This window comes from Natator depressus, chromosome 12 (genome assembly GCF_965152275.1).
Source record: "Natator depressus isolate rNatDep1 chromosome 12, rNatDep2.hap1, whole genome shotgun sequence".
Lineage (NCBI taxonomy): Eukaryota > Metazoa > Chordata > Testudines > Cheloniidae > Natator > Natator depressus.
This window is the reverse complement of record NC_134245.1, coordinates 23,045,483-23,065,074: the sequence shown is the minus strand read 5'-3', so window position 1 is coordinate 23,065,074 and position 19,592 is coordinate 23,045,483. Positions and strand designations below refer to the sequence as shown.

At 41.0% G+C, this 19,592-nt stretch overlaps 1 protein-coding gene across 3 annotated transcripts in view; it reads right to left on the bottom strand.

The window, feature by feature from the left end:
- ZNF507 (zinc finger protein 507) overlaps positions 1-19,592 on the bottom strand; it is a 47,880-nt gene that overhangs the window by 4,478 nt on the left and 23,810 nt on the right. For 2 of the 3 annotated variants that reach the window (XM_074968707.1, XM_074968708.1), the window contains 2 exons: positions 7,319-7,423; positions 50-184 (listed from right to left, as the gene is read on the bottom strand). In XM_074968707.1, the coding sequence (XP_074824808.1) occupies positions 50-184; positions 7,319-7,423 (240 nt within the window). The remainder of the gene's footprint in view (positions 1-49; positions 185-7,318; positions 7,424-19,592) is intronic. The other variant, XM_074968709.1, reaches the window with a different exon arrangement.

Sequence of the window (19,592 nt, the reverse complement as noted above, 5' to 3'; positions counted from 1 at the left end):
GTCTAGATTAAAGGATTCTAGTTTGTAAGGAAGTTTCATACATACACACCTGCCGCTTTGTGAAATTGCATCATTAATAGCCTTGTTCACTTGCTCATAATTATAATTTTGGTCACTTGCATGTTTCCACATATGGGACTTCAGGGAAGGAGGATGGCTGCATACATATCCACAAAGAGAACATCTGAAAAACAATGAGCGTAAGAGAAGATATTTGAAGTGAAGTCAAATACCTCACTTTTTTACTAAATTTTCTTAAACAGGTCAAATGAGATAATACAGCAGAGAACTAATTCTCCTTCTCTCCTAACATGTGGTCAAAGAGAAATTTCTCCATGTTGCAGCAATTCCAGTATATCATAATAATTTAATGCCACTATAAATAAAGCATGTCAACCCTTCCTTGTTTTAAGTTTATACCCTGGCCAAGTAAATGTGTTTCAGAATAAAACTTTGAATGCAAGATCTCAGTATCTAAAAATTATTTAAACCAAATTGAATTAAAAAAAGCAAATCAAAACAAAAAACGTAAAATGCCACTGTCAGTTTGGCCATTTATAAAAAAAAACTATTTGAATACTACAAAAATGCACTAGTTCTGATCACTTCAACTTACCTTCCATTTTAGAAATGAAATTCAGTGTGTTATTAGGTAATAAATTTAGATTATCTTATGATATTTTGAACTACTGTGCATGTACAATAACTTGCTTCTCCATTAAATTTAGTTTGTATTCCTAATTGATATTTAATTCACACAGCAGACATTTTTATACCATCCCTAATTACATTTTGTAAGAACAAAAGTATATAAATAGCAAAGGTTGGTAAATGAAGGAAGACCTGGGAATTTGTAACAAAGGTGACACTGCAATATTTTCTTTTCTCGCTTCTTCATTATTCCATTAACTCCTCCCTTCTCAACACTAGTTACAATTTAAGATTACTGAAAACCCTCATGAAAAAGTCTAACAAAACCATAATGTAAATGTTTTTGGAATGTCCAATCATATTCAGACAATTATGTATTATGGAATTCAGCTGGATGATTCAAAAACTTTTGAGAAAGTTTCATAGAATGAGATCCTAAGTATGTTTTTAAATAAATTTGTATAGAATCCTACTCCATGTCTATAGAAACATATTGGCTTAATCCCAATTAAATACAATGGGACTTTTCCATAAATGAAAATGAAGAGTAAAGAATTTTAGAAGTTTTATGGTTAAAGTAATTTTAAGATATAAATTCATCAACACTCTACCTACGTAACAGACAAAAGGATATGTGATTTTGGGGCATCCATCAATAGCAAGTTGTGAAGCACAGGGGCTGAGGGCTAGGTGCCTCTAGCATTTGAGAAGCTCTCAGTTATCCATAATTAGATAGTATGCTAAAAGAAAAGGAGTACTTGAGGCACCTTAGAGACTAACAAATTTATTTGAGCATAAGCTTTTGTGAGCAACAGCTCATGAGCATAAGCTTTTGTGAGCTACAGCTCACTGCATCCGATGAAGTGAGCTGTTGCTCACGAAAGCTTATGCTCAAATAAATTTGTTAGTCTCTAAGGTGCCACAAGTACGCCTTTTCTTTTTGCGAATACAGACTAACACGGCTGCTACTCTGAAACCTGTAGATAGTATGCTGAATTTGATTATGATCAGAAACTGGCATTTTCACATTTTGTTAGAATTCCAACCTCAAGTAGTTGTACTCTCAGCTACAGCTAAGAATCTACTTCAGTCGCAATCCCATCACCCTTCAACAACAGCCAAATTTTTCTGTCCAACTAGCCCAATGTCATCTCAAGTTATATTATGATGGATTTGTAAAATGGCTACCACCTGTTTAAAAACTTTAATTTTCAGAGCAAAAAATATTTGCTATTAGTATAACACCTGGAAACCCTGATACTGCACCACACAAGTCAATGGGAGTTTTGCCATTGACTTTAATGGCAGCAGGATCAAGCCCAAATGCAGCCGCCTGAACTTGCAATGACTGCAATTTCCACTAACCAGAAGACAAAAGAAAGGAAATTCTACCTACCGCTCCTCCACAGAATAGTGTGGAGAACTCCTAATTTGAAAGGTTATATGAAGATATATAGTACACTACATGCATGTGGCAAGGAAGGCCTGCTCCACAGGGCATATAACAAGGCCACGTTTTTTAGCATCACTATCTCTATTACATATCAGGAAATGTACAATTCTACGGGGAGAACAGGGTTGTTTTGTTTAACTTTAATCCTTCTCAGACAAGTGGGCTTCTCAAATTAGAGTCAATGGATGTCTCAGTCTGAATGAAAACTTTGCTACATCACAATCCTTCCATTTTAATAAATAAAAATGAATGCACACCTTTAAAATCCCAACTTCCCTCTTAAATCAGTAAAGTATAGCTAAAAGAATGTTTAATTTTGCAAAGTTGAATCAGGAACAAAAGGTAAAGATGCCCACCCAATTACAACTCCACCCCACATGCACATGCATTACAACAGTCTTTAATTATATGTCTGCAAGGTTGTTATACCCATGTTGATCCCAAGATATTAGAGACACAGGGTGGGTGAGGTAATACCTTTTATCAGAAGAACTTCTGTTTGGTGAAAGAGAGGAGCTTTCCAGCTACACAGAGCTCTTCTTCAGGTCTGGAAAAAGTACTGAGTGTCACAGCTAAAAATACAAGGTGGAACAGATTATTTAGCATAAGTAGTTAACACATATTGTAAGAGACCATTCAAGGTTAACGGGCCACTTCACCTTGAATGAGGAGGAGTCCGGTATATATGTGTTAATTACTTATGCTAAATAATCTGTTCCACCTGTAAAAAGAAAAGGAGTACTTGTGGCACCTTAGAGACTAACACATTTATTTGAGCATAAGTTTTCCTGAGCTACAGCTCATTCATCGGATGCATTCATTGGAAAATACAGTGGGGCGATTTATATACACAGAGAACATGAAACAATGGGTGTTACCCTACACACTGTAAGGAGAGTGATCAGGTAAGGTGAGCTATTACCAGCGGGGGGAGATGGGGGGACGGACACCTTTTGTAGTAAGAAAAGGAGTACTTGTGGCACCTTAGAGACTAACCAATTTATTTGAGCATAAGCTTTTGTGAGCTACAGCTCACTTCATCAGATGCATACTGTGGAAAGTATAGAAGATCTTTTTATACACACAAAGCATGAAAAAATGGGTGTTTACCACTACAAAAGGTTTTCTCTCCCCCCATCCCACTCTCCTGCTGGTAATAGCTTATCTAAAGTGATCACTCTCCTTACAATGTGTATGATAATCACATTGTGTATGATAATAGAGACTGGGAGTGGCTAAGTCATTATGCAAGGTAACGTATTTCCCCTTGTTTTTTCCTACCCCCCCCCGCCCGACGTTCTTGTTAAACCCTGGATTTGTGCTGGAAATGGCCCGCCTTGATTATCATACACATTGTAAGGAGAGTGATCACTTTAGATAAGCTATTACCAGCCGGAGAGTGGGGTCGGGGGAGAGGAAACCTTTTGTAGTGATAAACACCCATTTTTTCATGCTTTGTGTGTATAAAAAGATCTTCTATACTTTCCACAGTATGCATCCAATGAAGTGAGCTGTAGCTCACGAAAGCTTATGCTCAAATAAATTGGTTAGTCTCTAAGGTGCCACAAGTACTACTTTTCTTTTTGCGAATACAGACTAACACGGCTGTTACTCTGAAACCTTTTGTAGTGATAATCAAGGTCGGCCATTTCCAGCAGTTGACAAGAACATCTCGGGAACAACGGAGGGGGAGGAAGAAATAGTTTTACTTTGTGTAATGACCCATCGACTCCCAATCTTTATTCAAGCCTAAATTAATTGTATCCAGTTTGCAAATTAATTCCAATCCAGCAGTCTCTCATTGGAGTCTGCTTTTGAAGTTTTTTTGTTGAACAATTGCCACTTTTAGGTCTGCAATCGAGTGACCAAAGAGATTGAAGTGTTCTCCGACTGGTTTTTGAATGTTATAATTCTTGACGTCTGATTTGTGTCCATTTATTCTTTTACGTAGAGACTGTCCTGTTTGGCCAATGTACATGGCAGAGCGCATTGCTGGCACATGATGGCATATATATTCTTCAACAAAAAAACTTCAAAACCAGACTCCAAGGAGAGACTGCTGAATTGGAATTAATTTGCAAACTGGATACAATTAACTTAGGCTTGAATAAAGACTGGGAGTGGATGGGTCATTACACAAAGTAAAACTATCTCCCCCGCGCCCCCCCCCCCCGCTGTTCCCCAGATGTTCTTGTCAACTGCTGGAAATGGCCCACCTTGATTATCACTACAAAAGGTCCCGCCCACTCTCCTGCTGGTAATAGCTCACCTTACCTGATCACTCTCCTTAGAGTGTGTATGGTAACACCCATTGTTTCATGTTCTCTGTGTATATAAATCTCCCCACTTGTATTTTCCACTGAATGCATCCGATGAAGTGAGCTGTAGCTCACAAAAGCTTATGCTCGAATAAATTTATTAGTTTCTAAGGTGCCACAAGTCCTCCTTTTCTTTTTGTGGATACAGACTAACACAGCTGTTACTCTGAAACCTGTTCCACCTAGTGTTTAGCTGTGACACTGAGTACTTTTCCCAGACCTCAATACGAGCTCTGTGTAGCTGGAAAGCTTCTCTCTTTCACCAACAGAAGTTTGTCCGATAAAAGGTATTACCTCACCCACCTTGTGTCTCTAATTACATGCTCATATACTATTTTACTGCAGAACCCTTTCCTTATTCAGGTTTGATAGTACAAACTAACTGAAGTGACAGTTCAATACTTATTTTTAAATACTCATGGTTTAAAGAGCAGACTCCTAGCTCAGTCACTAAGCATCACATTTTTGCTCTCAGGATTATAAAACACTATGGGGTTAATGCTACTAGGGGCTCAGTACCTTCAGCTATCATTCATTTCAAATCAAAACTGAAGGTGCTCAGCAACTTCCAGGATCACTGTCTGTACTATTCATCCATGGGTCAATATATGAGCATATTGCACAACATAATCCCATAGGAAATCTATAAAGTATAATGTGAGGAAAGAAACAGAAGTAAAATGAGTTTGCTGTTCTTGGACAATGTTTTACAGAATGTATTTTTACATTACACTTTTAGCAAAAGACAATAAAAGCACTTAATTTTTGCAGTGTGCATTCATCTTGTGGTTCTATGTAAGACATAGCTGATGGAACCCAGGTCATTCTGCAGTTGTGTCTAGTATGTGGAGATCAGTTTCCCTATTTCTATAACAAATCATCATACAGATGTATTCCTGGAGACTTCATCACATGACAATATTTAATTAAAAATTAATCTTTAGTTCTGAAGACTCCAGGCCAGTGGCAGGCAAACTTTTTGGCCTGAGGGCCACATCGGGTTTCGGAAATTGATGGAGGGCCGGTTAGGGGAGGCACAGCCAGGTGCCTAGGATAACCCTATACAGAATTCAGTTTAATTTGTGCCCTACTGGCTTAACCTGTGCTGAATGATTAAATGTCATTGTTAAATAATGTCCTAAATTGACATACTGTGGAAATTTTCTCACAGCCTTTGACAAAGTGGATCATCAGGGACATGGAGGACAGAGGTGTGGAAGTTTTCAGTAATCCTAGATGACTGCAGAATGCTTTCCTACAGAGTGTAGAGCAGGGGTCTCAAACACGTGGCCTGCGGGGTTATTTTCTGCAGCCTGCCAGCTCCCCGCAGCCCTCCAAGCCCCACCTGCAGCCAAACCCCCTGCCCTGAGCCCCCTACCGCACCCTGACCCCCTGCCCTGAGCCCCTGCCACACCCCACACCCCTCTTGCATCCCCGAGGGGCAGAGGGGAGACGGAGCTGGGATGGGGATTTCAGAGAAGGGGTTGGAATGGGGGCAGGGCCGGGGCAGCAGGTGGGGGGTGTCAGTGATGCGGGCCCTCGGGCCAATGTACTAGTCCTCAGGTGGCCCTCGTGGTCATTTGAGTTTGAGACCCCTGGTGTAGTGTGTGGCTGCAGCATGCATGGTATCTAGTGCTACTAGAAAGCACTTTGGAAAGGAGCATAGTGGGGAGGTTTAGTTTACATTTTGTAGTTGTGAAGAATTTAGATTTTTCTCTTGAGACCACAACTTTTGTATGCATGTGATTTATCCCAATGGCCCTGGTTGCCTGCCCAGTCTTGCAGTATGACTTGTTTAGTTTCTTTGCATTTTTGCTTTCATCCTAGGTTTTTAACTCCTTGTTGCAAGTTAGCACTGGGTAGCCATGCTGAAGTATTAGAATTTCGTTTTTCATAACTGTTTCTCAGTATGTAGCACAAGGGTGGGCAAACTTTTTGCCCCGAGGGCCACAACAGGGCTGCAAAACTGTATGGAGGGGCAGGTAGGGAAGGCTGTGCCCCCCAAACAGCCTGGCCCCCACCCCTATCTGACCCTCTCCCACTTCTCGCCCCCAACTGCTCCCCTCAGAACCCCTGAGCCATCCAAACCTCACCCCCCCTCACTCCTTGTCCCCTGACTGCCCTCTCCTGAGACCCCCTGATCCTAACCGCCCCCGCCCAGGACCTCACCCCCATCTAACCGCCCTGCTCCCTGTCCCCTGACTGCCCCAACCCCTATCCACACCCCTGACAGGCCCTCCGGGACTCCCACACCTATCCAACCCCCTCTGTTCCCCGTCCCCTGACACCCCCCCAACCCCATCCTACCGCCCCCTGCTCACTGACTGCCCCCTGGGACCCGCTGCCACTTATCCAACCCCCTGGCCCCCTTGCCATGCCACTCAGAGCGGCATGTCTGGCAGCCGCACTGCCCGGCCAGAGCCAGCCCCGCCACCCAGAGCACTGGCGGCGTGGCTGCAGGGGAGGGGCCGGGGGCTAGCCTCCCCGGCCAGGAGCTCAGGGGCTGGGCAGGATGGTCCCGTGGGCCATAGTTTACCCACCTCTGATGTAGCATGTGGGGGCAGACTACTAATGGCACTTATTTATGAAATATACACAAACATAAGAGACTAGTGACACTCATGTTCTTTTCTAGGATAACACAATGGAACTCCAGGTTCTGTCTCACATGGAGACACTAAGAATTCCAAATTAGCTCCAATACTTTTTGCTTTTGTACAAGTGTTAATCAACTGGAAATATAGAATAAGACAGGGAGAAAAAATAATTCATGACTACCTATCTACGCTATTTTTTACTTAGACTACAGAGAAAGCAATGAATCTGAACTCCACTTTGTTTCATAAGGTAACAATCACACTACTACGGCTTTTGCCAACTCATAACTGTTACATACTTGTACTGTTCCATTAGCTGCACTGCCTGGTGCTCCTGTGGGTGACGCCTCATATGACATTTCAAACTATTCATATTTGTTGTGGCGAAGTCACATACTCGACATCTGAAGAAACAACAACAAGTGAGTGATTCCCAACACCTTGATAGTTGACCACCAGTATTGTTTCATAAATTAAAGCTTCAAGAGGTAGCAACAGGATATTTCTGAAAAACTGTGGGTAAGACTAATAATAGTTTACACAAGTCTAGATATTTATTATTATTATTATTATTTCTGTGTATCCGACTTTGTAGATTTTCAGCATAAAAATGTCAGTGTAATAGCCATTTTTCACGAGGGCCAAATTCCACCCAGATTTACATCCTGTGAAACTCCACTGAAATCAATGAGTTTCACAAACTCTAAAAGGGGCTCAGATACACCATGTCTATCCCAAGGGTAACTGCCAGGCTATGTCAGATCAAGGCAAAAGCTTGCATTTTACAGGTGTTGTATGTCATGTTCATGAGATGATCTTGTGCTTCAAGCCTACAAATTCTCCTAACTCCCTGTGTTAAGGCATCCACACCTTCCCATGTCACTTACATATTATCTTTTGCTTATTAAGAAACCTTAAGCTCCAGATCATTAGATATCTCTTTTTAAAAAAAAACAGAAACTGGAGATGAGATCAACAGGGCTGCAATTGGGTGCCCATGGAAAAAGTTGACACATTGCACTGCTTACATATTAGTTTTGTTATTGAATGTTTAATTTAAAAGTCAAAATATCCCTCAGTGAAAACAAAAACATCCTAGACACCTCAAACCTAGATTTATGGCCACTGCACAATGTACATAAATACCAAAATACTGCAGGTAAAAATCGACCAACCTTCCTATAGATAGCAGATTAAAGCATCTCTTACTAAAGCCATTCAACTCAACTAAAATACTATCTGTATGTAATTTTCAGGAATTTAGCTATTTCTTAAAAAACAAGATATTGCAGATCAAACATTGTAGATATACAGCACTCTTTACTTATTTTGTAACTTTTTTTTAAAACAACCTATAATTAGAATATTTATTACTACATAAGGCATGAAAGTCATGTCACCTGCATGATCATTTCAAAGACAACCAGTCAACAATCCAGAATGTTTTCTATGCAATTACAAAGTACTTATCTGGCCAGGAACATAAGGTATGATTTGCCTCCTCATTTCCTATTCAAGTCAACGGGACTTACACACACACCTCGGGATCAGGCCCTAACTGTTGCTGGTTTGACAGTTACCAAGTAAATAATTACTCCAATTACATCATTTTTGTTTTGTAACTTAAAATATTACAACAAGGACTAACACCTAGACATACCGTACAACAGAAAAAAGGGAACAGTGGTTAGCCAACTTCTAAAGACGGAGTAGCTTCTCTTGAATTGCAGGTTTCAGAGTTACATACGATATGTAGCGCTTTAAAAAAAATATAATGTAATGAGCGTTGAGTGGCCACTTTCAAAGCTCAAGAGGCAGAAGCAATTTAAATCTTGCCATGAGACTGACATTCTGTACCTTGGGAGAGCACCCTGTAACCTCCCATATTCCTCATCAGTATATAATTGTGATATTACGTATAAAGCGTGCCTTGCAAGGTATGAGGGAAAAGGTCACAATCTACTGAAAGTAATTTCTCTATCCATATACGTATATCATTAATGCATGTGAAGTTACGAGAATTGTGTTGTATGGTTGTCACTCACACATGTTGTAAATTGGGAAATCAGCCAGATATTAGCTTCCCAGAAGCAACAGCAAGGAAAGTAACCAATGCCCGGGCAGGGTGTGAAACAACTCATCAACAGCCATTGTCCAGCAAGGGAGCTGCAATGACTTACCTGCATGAGGCCACACCAAGGGGATTGCTCAATTTTGCCTGAAGACTCAGCAATGCCCCCCAGACATGCCTGGACTTGTGTTCTACAAGCACATGGAATGAGGATATAAAACTGAACACAGGGGGCCCAGGCTTGGCCTTTTCTCCTGCCCCCACCTATGCTGCAAGCAACTAAGGGTATGTCTACACTTGCAGAGTTTTTGCATTTTAAGTTTCACTGGTCCGGTGAAAGTAAAGGGCTGGTTTGTGTACTCACTTAATTCCTCAGGCATCAGAGTGTGTTTACATGAGCAGCACTTCCATCGCTGATGAGAGCAGCACTCTAGGGCAGCTATCCCACAGTGCAGCTCTCTCCAGTTTGACAATGGGTCTTGTGGGAAGCGGGGGGGAGGGAGGGAGGAGGAGGGGTGATTGCGGTGCATCCTGGGTCCCTGCACAGCCTCCTCTCCCCCAAACACTGATCAGCTCCAATAGCTCAGCATTGCTCCAAGCAGGGGATTGTTTGTTCTGTGGAGGACGCATTGTCACCTGGCCAAATAAGTGAACACTTGCCAAGAAAAGAGGAAGGGGAGTTTCAAAGTTCCTGGGGCTTTACAGGGGTAGGGGTGGATGTCTGTTTACCTGGCAGCACAGCTGTTGATCAGAGTGGTCATGTAGGCACTGTGGGATATCCTCCAGAGGCTAAAAGCTGTGTAAACAGCAAGAACGTGTCTTCACTTGCACATCACTGCAAAAGCATCACTGGTAAGAGCTGTATGCCTCTCGTGAAGGTGGTTTTCTTTTTGCAGTGAAACTTCTGAGTTTCACTGCAAAAAGTCATTGGCAAGTGTAGATGCTCCCATGGTTTTTGACCAAAAAACGGACTTTTTCTGCTTTAAATGGCAAGTGTAAACATGCCCTAAGGCCTTGTCTACACTGCCACTTTACAGCGCTGAAACTTTCTTGCTCAGGATGTGAAAAAACCCCCTCTGAGCGATGCAAATTTCAGTGCTGTAAAGTGGCAGTGTAGACAGTGCACCAGCGCTGGTAGCTACTCCCCTCGTGGGGGTGGGTTTTTTTTTTTTTTACATTGCTAGTGCCACAACCACGCAACCACATTAAAGCGCTGCCGCAGCAGTGCTTTAACATTGGTAGTGAAGACATACCCTAAAACACTGAGAAGAAGACAAGACTCCAACAGAGGAGACTGGCCAAGGTTTAAGGAACAAATCTGTGTATTAAGGACTGCACTATCCAGTGGGGTGAGAAAGTGCTTAATCTAGATGTTGCCCAGTCTAATAGGGTTGAGAGTTTAGACTGCATGCTTATATTTTATTTTATTTTGGTAACTAATTCTGACTTTTTGCCTATCACTTAAAATCTATCTTTTTTTATAGTCAATAAATTCATTTAACTGTTTGTCTTTCCAGTGATTTTGTATGAAGTGTGTGGCAAATCTCAGGCTTTGCAAAGGCTGGTGTATAACCACTTTCCATTGCTGAAGTGGTGAACCAATTAATAAATCCACACTGCCCATCTTGAGCAGTGCAAGACGGTATATTCCTGAGGTACAGTGCTGGGGGGATTTGGCTCTGGTGCCTTTCTCTGTGTGATTCATGAGTGGCTCTGGGAGCATTCATGCAAGCTAGCTGGGTGTGGGGCTCCACATGCGGTTGTGCTGAGTGATAACAGCACCTGGAGGGGTTTGCTGCTGGTCACTAGCAAGGCACTGTGAGAGACAGCCCAGGCTGGACAAAGTTAAGCGGTCCAACAGTCCCAGGCTGCACCCTGGGGGGGATCCCGTCACAGAGACAACCATCTCTAATTTGTCCCTTAACAGACAACCCTGCCAGAGAAAAAAAACCATAAATCTATATTCGCCACCATTAACTTAGCTTAAAGACTGATTCAGTATGCTGACAGGACAAAACAGACCCTGGATATTTTGTGTTCTCTCTGCTTGGACAACAGGCTGCTTGAAACAACACAAACACCCAAAACCACTTGGACAAAATGGTTTAAAATGAAAGTGAGAACACATTCAAAATAAACTCAATGTGTATACAATACCACTTAGTATACAGAAACTCTAGATCAGTATATGAGAATAAGTTAGATCTTAAATCACTGCATATCTGGTATTAAGGTTTCTCCAGAAATATTCACCTTCACAAAAGCAAGCAGGTCAAAGAGGCTCTCACAAGTTTGTCCTCTCTAAAGCTGATATCCTATGAAACAATAGATTTAATCACGAGGACTGCAATATTTACCTATACATTTATCCATTCTGCCTTTCCCCAGGAGCTTTCCTTGTCTCCTCAGAACACTAATCACTATTTCTCACATACCCCACCTTGCAAATGTACGTCAAGGCCAAGTTTCTGCTCAAAAGAGACTTCAGTAGGTGGTTCTTCATAAACCACAAGCAGGGTGGATAAAAATTGGTTTAAAAAAAATAAAAAAAGAAATCAGATTTTAATTTAAATGATTCATTTTAATTTAAATTATAATTTAAAAAAATTGTTTATATTGAAATCTGAATTTAATACAAGATATGTAAAGACCTAAACTTATTATAAACTCTTAAAACATTTAAATAAAAAAATAAATATGATGAATCCATAAGCCGCTATCAAAAACGTTGAGTCAAAGGCTGCTTTTCTATATAAAAAGAAAGAATCAGGGGAAAAACATCTGACTTTTGAGGTCAAGCTTTGCAAATTATGGCACAATAGGCCATCTACTGTATTAAAGGCTTGATCCTCTAAGGGAAGAGGCGTAGAGCATGCAACCAGAAAGAAGCAACTCTGGTGTCAAAGCAAGAACACTGTGAGAAGAAGGGACAACATTCTTCAGGGTGCAGCCTCTACTGTTGATTTCAAGATCTGAGAACTGGAAAAAAAAACTTCCATGGCTGCACATCATTTAAAAAAAAAAGACCCTATTTGGGAATATTTTCGAAGAAATTCCTGTACCTCTGGGTAAAAAACAAATATGCCAAATGTAAACAGTGCAACAAAGAGGTGAAAGGCCTGGTAGTCAGAATGAAACATTATGAAAAATACTTCTCAGAGAACAGTGACTTTGAAGATGATATGGGCATGTATCAATAATCTGGGTCAGCTGGTTACTAAACTTATTTTTGCACCATTCTTATGGTCTACCTACCATGTTTTACTATGCTAGTAAATTATATCTTAGATTGTCACAAATTTGCGTTTTGGGCGGATTACTTAAGAATTTCAAAATGTTTATGTTCAAAATATATTTGGTATGTTAGTTTGTGGGACTATTTATTACATTTTTACTGTTACTGCTGGACTTCTGAAATTACTTTTTATTGCTCAGTATGATCCTAGGTGAAGATTTCCTGTTTTAAAAGTAAAGTTTATTAGGCACATATGAATTTTAACCTTTAAAATCTCTCCACCCCCCCTCCCCAAGCTGTTTGGTAGGTTGCTAGAGATAAGGGTTTAAATAGATTTAGATAATCCTTATGATTTATTATTATTCCTGCATAACTAGGCTGATAATAAATTATATCATTTTAAACAGTGGTACACACAGCTGTTGTAGGAGTAATCTTTCATTTACAATCTATTTGTTTTAAAGCAGTGCATTGAGTAGCACTCAATGAATGACTTTTTATCATTTTGTTTCACGTTACATCTCAGAAATAAGGGGTTATTTAAGATTCATCATTTGTAATGTCTACAACTTCAGATTCATCTGCTGTTACCACCACCAGTGCTTCAACTAAACATACGACAGCCAGTAAATTACTTGTACAAAACCCCCAAAACAAATCAAAAGTTTGTCGTCCAGTAAAACCACAGATGAGTTCATAATCAGGACCAACAAATTCCAGCAAGACTCCATAGATGAAAAGATTGCTTGGTTCATTTCTGCAACAAGTTCTCATTTTCATCTTGTTCAGAACAAACATTTCATTGACATGGTTCACCCATTATGATGAGGCTATATTTCACCTACTGGATCAAACGTTGCTGGATGCAGTGTCTGAGAAGGAAATTGAACAACGTGTAAAAAACATTGACAGGAAATTCGTTAGTATGAGTCTAGATGGGTGAAGCAACATACACAATTATCTAGGAATATGTTCTTGTGTGACAACAGATGATGGTGTTTGTCTGTCTTACAGAAACAACTGCTATATCAGGAAATGCCCATACATTAGAATACTTAAAAGTAGGAGCAGTGAAAGTTATAACAACGAACGGTGAACAAAAATTCAAGTGTCGAGTGCATAGCTTTGTCACAATGCTGCAAATGTAGCACAGCTGAGAAGAAATTTAGAAGATGATAATGAAGAGAACCTGAAACTTATAACGTATGGGCACAGCGCTTATATGATGCATCTTTTAGCCAAAGACTTAAATACAACTCCAGGAATAAAGGAAAATGTTGAAATTGCAAAACACTTCCATAACAACCCCTTTGCTTCAGGTTTACTGAAAAGAGCAGGAGGATCCAAGCTAATTCTTTGCCAATACATACACTGGAATTCAGTGGTTGACTGTTTTGAACTATTTATTAAGATCTGGCCTTTTCTGATGACAATTTGTGAAGAAAAATCATGACAAAAATAGATGGAACTATCACAGACAACATAGCTGAAATTGGACTAAAGAGAAATATAGAAGATATGCTGAATACACTGAAACCTATTTCTGTAGCCTTGAACAAACTGCTGCTGATGGAATTTGGAAAGAACTTCAAGAGACATTAAAGAAAGAAATACCCAACAGCAAAGTTAAATTGCAGGCAGTAAAGAAGCAGATGGCTGAAGCACTTACTCCATTTAAATTTTCTCTACAATATTCTCAACTCAAAGTACCAAGGTAGATGCATAATTGCTCAAGAAGATACTGCTGCTATGACAAAGGTATCTCATAATCACCCATCAATCATGCCAAACAAAATAAATGTCAGAGACAGAGGTGAACTATTCATACAGTACATGTTTGTTGATGATGATTTAAAGACAGACATCACTGAACTGCTGGGAGTCACTATTTTAAGCACCTGGAATCAGAATTTGGTGAAGTACTAAACCAGCTTTTCACGGCAGTAGCTCCTTCTGCAGGCAACAAATATTTTCTTCATTTGGACTAATTCATTCAAAGCTGCAAAATGGACTGGGAGTTGAAAAAGAAGGAAAACTTGTCCCTCTCTTCAAGTCAATAAAAAAAACAAGGAGGGAGAGGATGAGATCTAGTAGTTTTAACAGTGTGAAAACAGCCTAAGTAACTTAGGAGGCTGTTGTCTCATCTTCAAGAGACTTAGGCGAACAGAAACTTAAGCTCAAGTCACTTTCAATGTAGACATACTTGAAAATGTTCCCAGGCTGACATGAAATAATCAGTTTAATTCACTGACTACAGTTAATCCCTCTGTTCCTTTAGCAAATCATTTAGTTGTAAATGTGAAATACATTTTGATAAGAAATTTATGTATCCAAAATATCTGATTGTTTCGTTTAATAAATTTTGTTGTTTTGTGTTTACATTCTAATTACCATCCTAAAGCAACTTGACACTAATCATGAGCAAAAAGTCAATTCTATAGTAAATAAGAATTTCATTCACCATTTTCTAACATACTAAAAATGTACAATAAATAAGAATCTGAAAATATTAAGCTATATAATTGCTTAAATAAATGAACACAGTTATAGCGTACTCTCCTTGTTAGCAAAAAGATGTACCAAATTTACTGTAAAGATGCTATTTAGTTGTAAATCTACATGTTTTAATGGTTATATCAACCAATAAACATGCACCTTTTTTAGAAAATAAATGAAATACAAATGGAAAAGCCATTAAGATCCATGATTTAAATTGAGGCTGATTTAAATCAATCCACCCTGCCCATGTCACCAGTGTCAAGTAACAAGAAATTCCCTGTTTCCTTCAATTTTATTGTTGTGAATTTTACTCCTCTATTGTTTCCTAACCAGGGTGACAGTTATCCATAAAAGTTATTTTGGAACAACACACACAGATTTCTGTTGCACCCTTCATCTCGAAGTACAAGAGTACACGTACATCAAAGTGCAGCCAACTCTTGAGTTGGCAGCAGTACAAAACACATGGCAGAACAATGGATGGAAGACATTTTGGACAAGTGAAAATTGCCATGGAATCTTTAACATGAGCACACAGGATTTCAGCTTTTAAGGTTTTCAGTTTCTGATCTTCAAGATTTCCACAGAGCAAACTTCACGACACTCAGTTTATTAACTCATCATTTGAGGCTTAAGAGCAGAGGCTTAAACTGCTCAGGTTTATGTTCATCATTCTAGAGAGTCTAGATATTCCAAATTCAATGGCTAGTTTAAATAAATCTCCTTTTGGCTAACGCTCATATATAGCTTTGCCCAATCGTCTCTCACTTTTAAGAGGCGCTGAAGTATCTTGCAATGATGTGCATAGAACTGACGCCCTGGAATTACAAAATACTTATGGGTAAACAGGAAGAAAATTGGAGGCTAAACAGCAATTTTTAGGGACACAACATTTGATTATCTAGTTGTAGGTGTATAATTATGTTTACCATGTAGGCCACTCCATAAATAATTATTCACTTTTTAAAACCCTCCCTCCAGCCCCCCCTCACAGGATGATGCGAGATAGTCTGTTCTCAGTCTAGCACAGAGGATTTCAAACTGTGGTTCAGAGAGCATTTGGTAGGATCTGATGAGAGCTGACTGATCTCACTGCGCTGGTTCTTCTTGTTTCTAGATTGCTTTAAAGACAATTAAAAACCCCACTTTAATATGACATTTCCATGTAAGCAATCATGGTAGCGGTCATAGGAATATTATGCGATTGTGAATGGCTGGGCAGGTGTCCATTATCTACCATAGTGTGATCCATGCTGTGGAAAGGTTTGAGAACCCCTGGTCTATCTGACTTCAGATTAGTCCAATCTCTGTGTTATTTGAAAGTTTCATATTGTGGTGTCAAAGTAAAATTCAAAGGTTATCAGACGAAATATGAATAATATTAGCCACGTGTGGCTGATTATTAGAAGCTGGTGGAGCTAAGCTCCACTAATAGTATCCAAATGATAAAACACTAGTAGCTGTAATATGGCTGCCTATTACAGGTTGCCATAAAACCTGCTACAAAGTGTCCTAACTATGGGTTTCAGGCAGCAGAACGAGCAATAATACAGGCCTCTATGGGATTAATTCAGACAGACATGGGATATGGAGTTCTCTGCTCTTCCTCCTTCAGGCCATGCAATAATGCAGGGTTGGGAGGGGGGAGAGATTCTGGAGCAGGAAAGGGTGGGAAGCTGAGCTGGGGAACACTGTGAGGGTGGTAAGGAAGAGTGGGGAGGAGATTTAATGGTCTTAGGAAGTGATTTTCTGGGTCTGATGGAGGAAGGAAGTGGGTTTCTAAGTCCGGGGAGAGAGTGTCCTCAAATGAGGGGGAGGATGACTCTTAGGTGCACAGAGGTTGTTAGGAAGTGAAGAGATTGAGCTAAAGGATGGACAGGAAGTGTTCCTGATCCTGGTTGGGGGTGTTAGCAGAAAGGTGGGGAAGTTATTCTGGAGTAGTCTGACATGAGAGTTTGTGCGTATGTGTGTTTTATTTATTTATAGATACTGGCTGGGGAGTGGGTGAGGGAAAGGGTTAAGCTGAAGGAAGCCAAAAACCTATAAACAGAGTTCTGAGCTGAAAGGTAAGTAGGCTGGGTTGACAGAACTGAATGGGTGAGGACAGAGCGAATCTAGATGAGAGCTGATATGAATACAGGTGTGTTTGTGGAGAATGGGGAAAGCAGTCGTGTAGACAGAAGGTTGAGAGCTAGACTGGAGGGCGAAGAGGCTAGGGCTGGGATAACACAGAGAAGTCTTAGGCTACATGTACACTACAGCACTTACACTGGCGCAGCTGCACTGTTAAGGCTGTGCTACTGTAGCACTTGTACTGGAGACGCTCTAAACTGACGGGAGAGAGCTCTCCCATTGGCTTAATTACTCCCCCCCATCAAAGGAGGTAGCTATGTTGGCAGGCGAAGCTCTCCTGCTGACATAGCACTGTCTGTACCGGTGCTTTGGTCGGTATAACTTACGTCGCTCAGGGGTATGGATCATTCACCTCTCTGAGTGACGTAAAGTATACCGAAGTAAGCTGTAATCTAGACAAGGTCTTAATGGAATACATATTTTTCTCTCTTACACAATCTTTTATAGTAAAGGGTTTCAGTTTTTCATTCTATTAGATAGAGGTTGGTGAGAGCAATGAGAGTCCATTTTTCTACCCACTTCACTGGGAACTTCCCTACCTTCTCACCAAAGCCATCCAGGTCAGACGCTGTAATGCTGTCCTTGTTTTTTTCACATTGACAATCTGGCCAACTTGCATGGGGAGGGTAGGAAGCTGGAGTGGGGACAGGAAAGGAGGATTTCTGGTACCTACCACCTCACTACTTATTTCAAGAACCAGCCATCACTGATTGTAGCTGATATTTTCTGGTTTGTTCCTTTCTTTCCTGCTGGAACCCTGGCTTTCCACAGCACTGTCAAGTTTGAATGAAGAACTCTTGTGAATCTAAAGGAGGGACTTCCACCGCCCCCCAATAAAAAGGCTCTTCTTGTAAGTCTTTGATTCTAAAGCAAATCTCCAAGTTTTACCAGATCTTTGTGAAGACGCTATGACATCCCACATTTGGCTTGTGATAAAACATCTTCCAGCTGCCTGTAAGTATACTTTTGGAAAAACATTCTAGAACACCAATACTGAAGCACTGCCACAAACAAATTATGGTTTATTTCTGTGTAACACAACGCAGCTGGCTGAGTCATCAGCAGTGAGATTTGAACCTGAGACCTGGATATCTAAAACTCAGAGCTTCCACTGCATGAACTAAAAGACCAAGCTGTACTGGCTCAAAGCCTGGTAAGGACTCTAACCTCTGCTGTCCAGCCACTAGAGAGGGATAGAGTGCCACACTGAGTGAGTATGAATTACATTTGTTTGAATCTGTACAACAATCAATGGAAAATTGCAATAGAAAAGGAACTATTATTAAAAAAACACCCCACCCCCAGAGTAATACAGACTACTAACACAAATTATTGAAGCTTTTATATAGACCTATGAGGAAATTATTAAAATGTCTTTTATCTAAGATTGGTAACAGTGAACCTATTGAAAACCTATGGGAAAACTGAGTGGTGTAGGGGCAAAGTAAAGGGCAGAATTTTGCAATATCATGCAGGGCTTAATACATCATGGTTAAGGCTGTGGGTTTGTCACGGAAATCATGGATTCCGTGACTTTCCGTGACTTCTGCAGAGGCCGGTGCATCGGGCTCAGGGGCAGCTCAGGCTGCCCCTGCGTCAGACACACCGGCTGCTGCTGGGGCAGTCTCGGGCCACCCTCCCCACACAGCCAGCAGCAGCAGAGTTTGGGTGTGGGAGGGGGCAGGGGTTGGGGCACGGGACAGGGTGAGGTGGGCTCTGGGCGGCGCTTACCTGGGGGTCTCCCCAGAAGTGGCGACATCCCCCTCGCTCAGCTGCTAGGTGGAGGTTTGGCCAGGCAGCTCTGTGTGCTGCCTCCGCCCAGAGCACTGGCTTCACAGCTCCCATTGTCCGGGAACCACTGCCAATAGGAGCTGCAGGGGTGGTGCTTGCAGGCGGAGGCGGCCACGCCTCTGCCTTGCACCTGAGCGAGGGGGATATCGATATTTCTGGGGAGCCCCCCAGGTAAGCGCTGCCCAGAGCCCGGCTCACCCCATCCTGTGCCCAAACCCCCTGTCCCCTCCCACACCCAAACTCTGCTGCTGCAGGGCGGGAACTGCGGAACCAGGTAGGGAGCCTGCCAGCCCCGCCAACCCTCCCCCCAGCACCAGTGGGGGTCCTGGGACGTGAATTTTTGTTTACTGCCTGTGACCTAGTCTGTGACTTTTACTAAAAATACCCATGACTAAAACGTAGCCATAATCACGGTTGCCCTCTCCCCACTCCACTGAGGTATTTGAACCTTGTTATTTGTGTCTTACCAGTTTAAAACAAAGCTTTTGAAGTTTTAAATATGACTGGGCATAACGCTCTGCAGTGGAATGACTCCAAAACGAACTCAACTGTACAGGAAATCCAGAAATCGGCCACAATTCAACTGAAGACATTAATGAATTATCTAATGTAAAATATGGTAACGTTTTCATTATTTCCCCCTCCAAATTGTCACATTTCATTGTTTCAAATTCAGAAAAAACAGCAGATATGTACAACTGAAGATACATACTGTAGCACCATCACAAGAAGCTTATTGGATCCTAACTATATAGTTTGAGTGAGCCAGCAGCTCCCTCCATTTTTGAATGGATTAGTTTAATTTGCCTCTTAGTAAAACTTTTAAACTGATTTTAAATGCTTT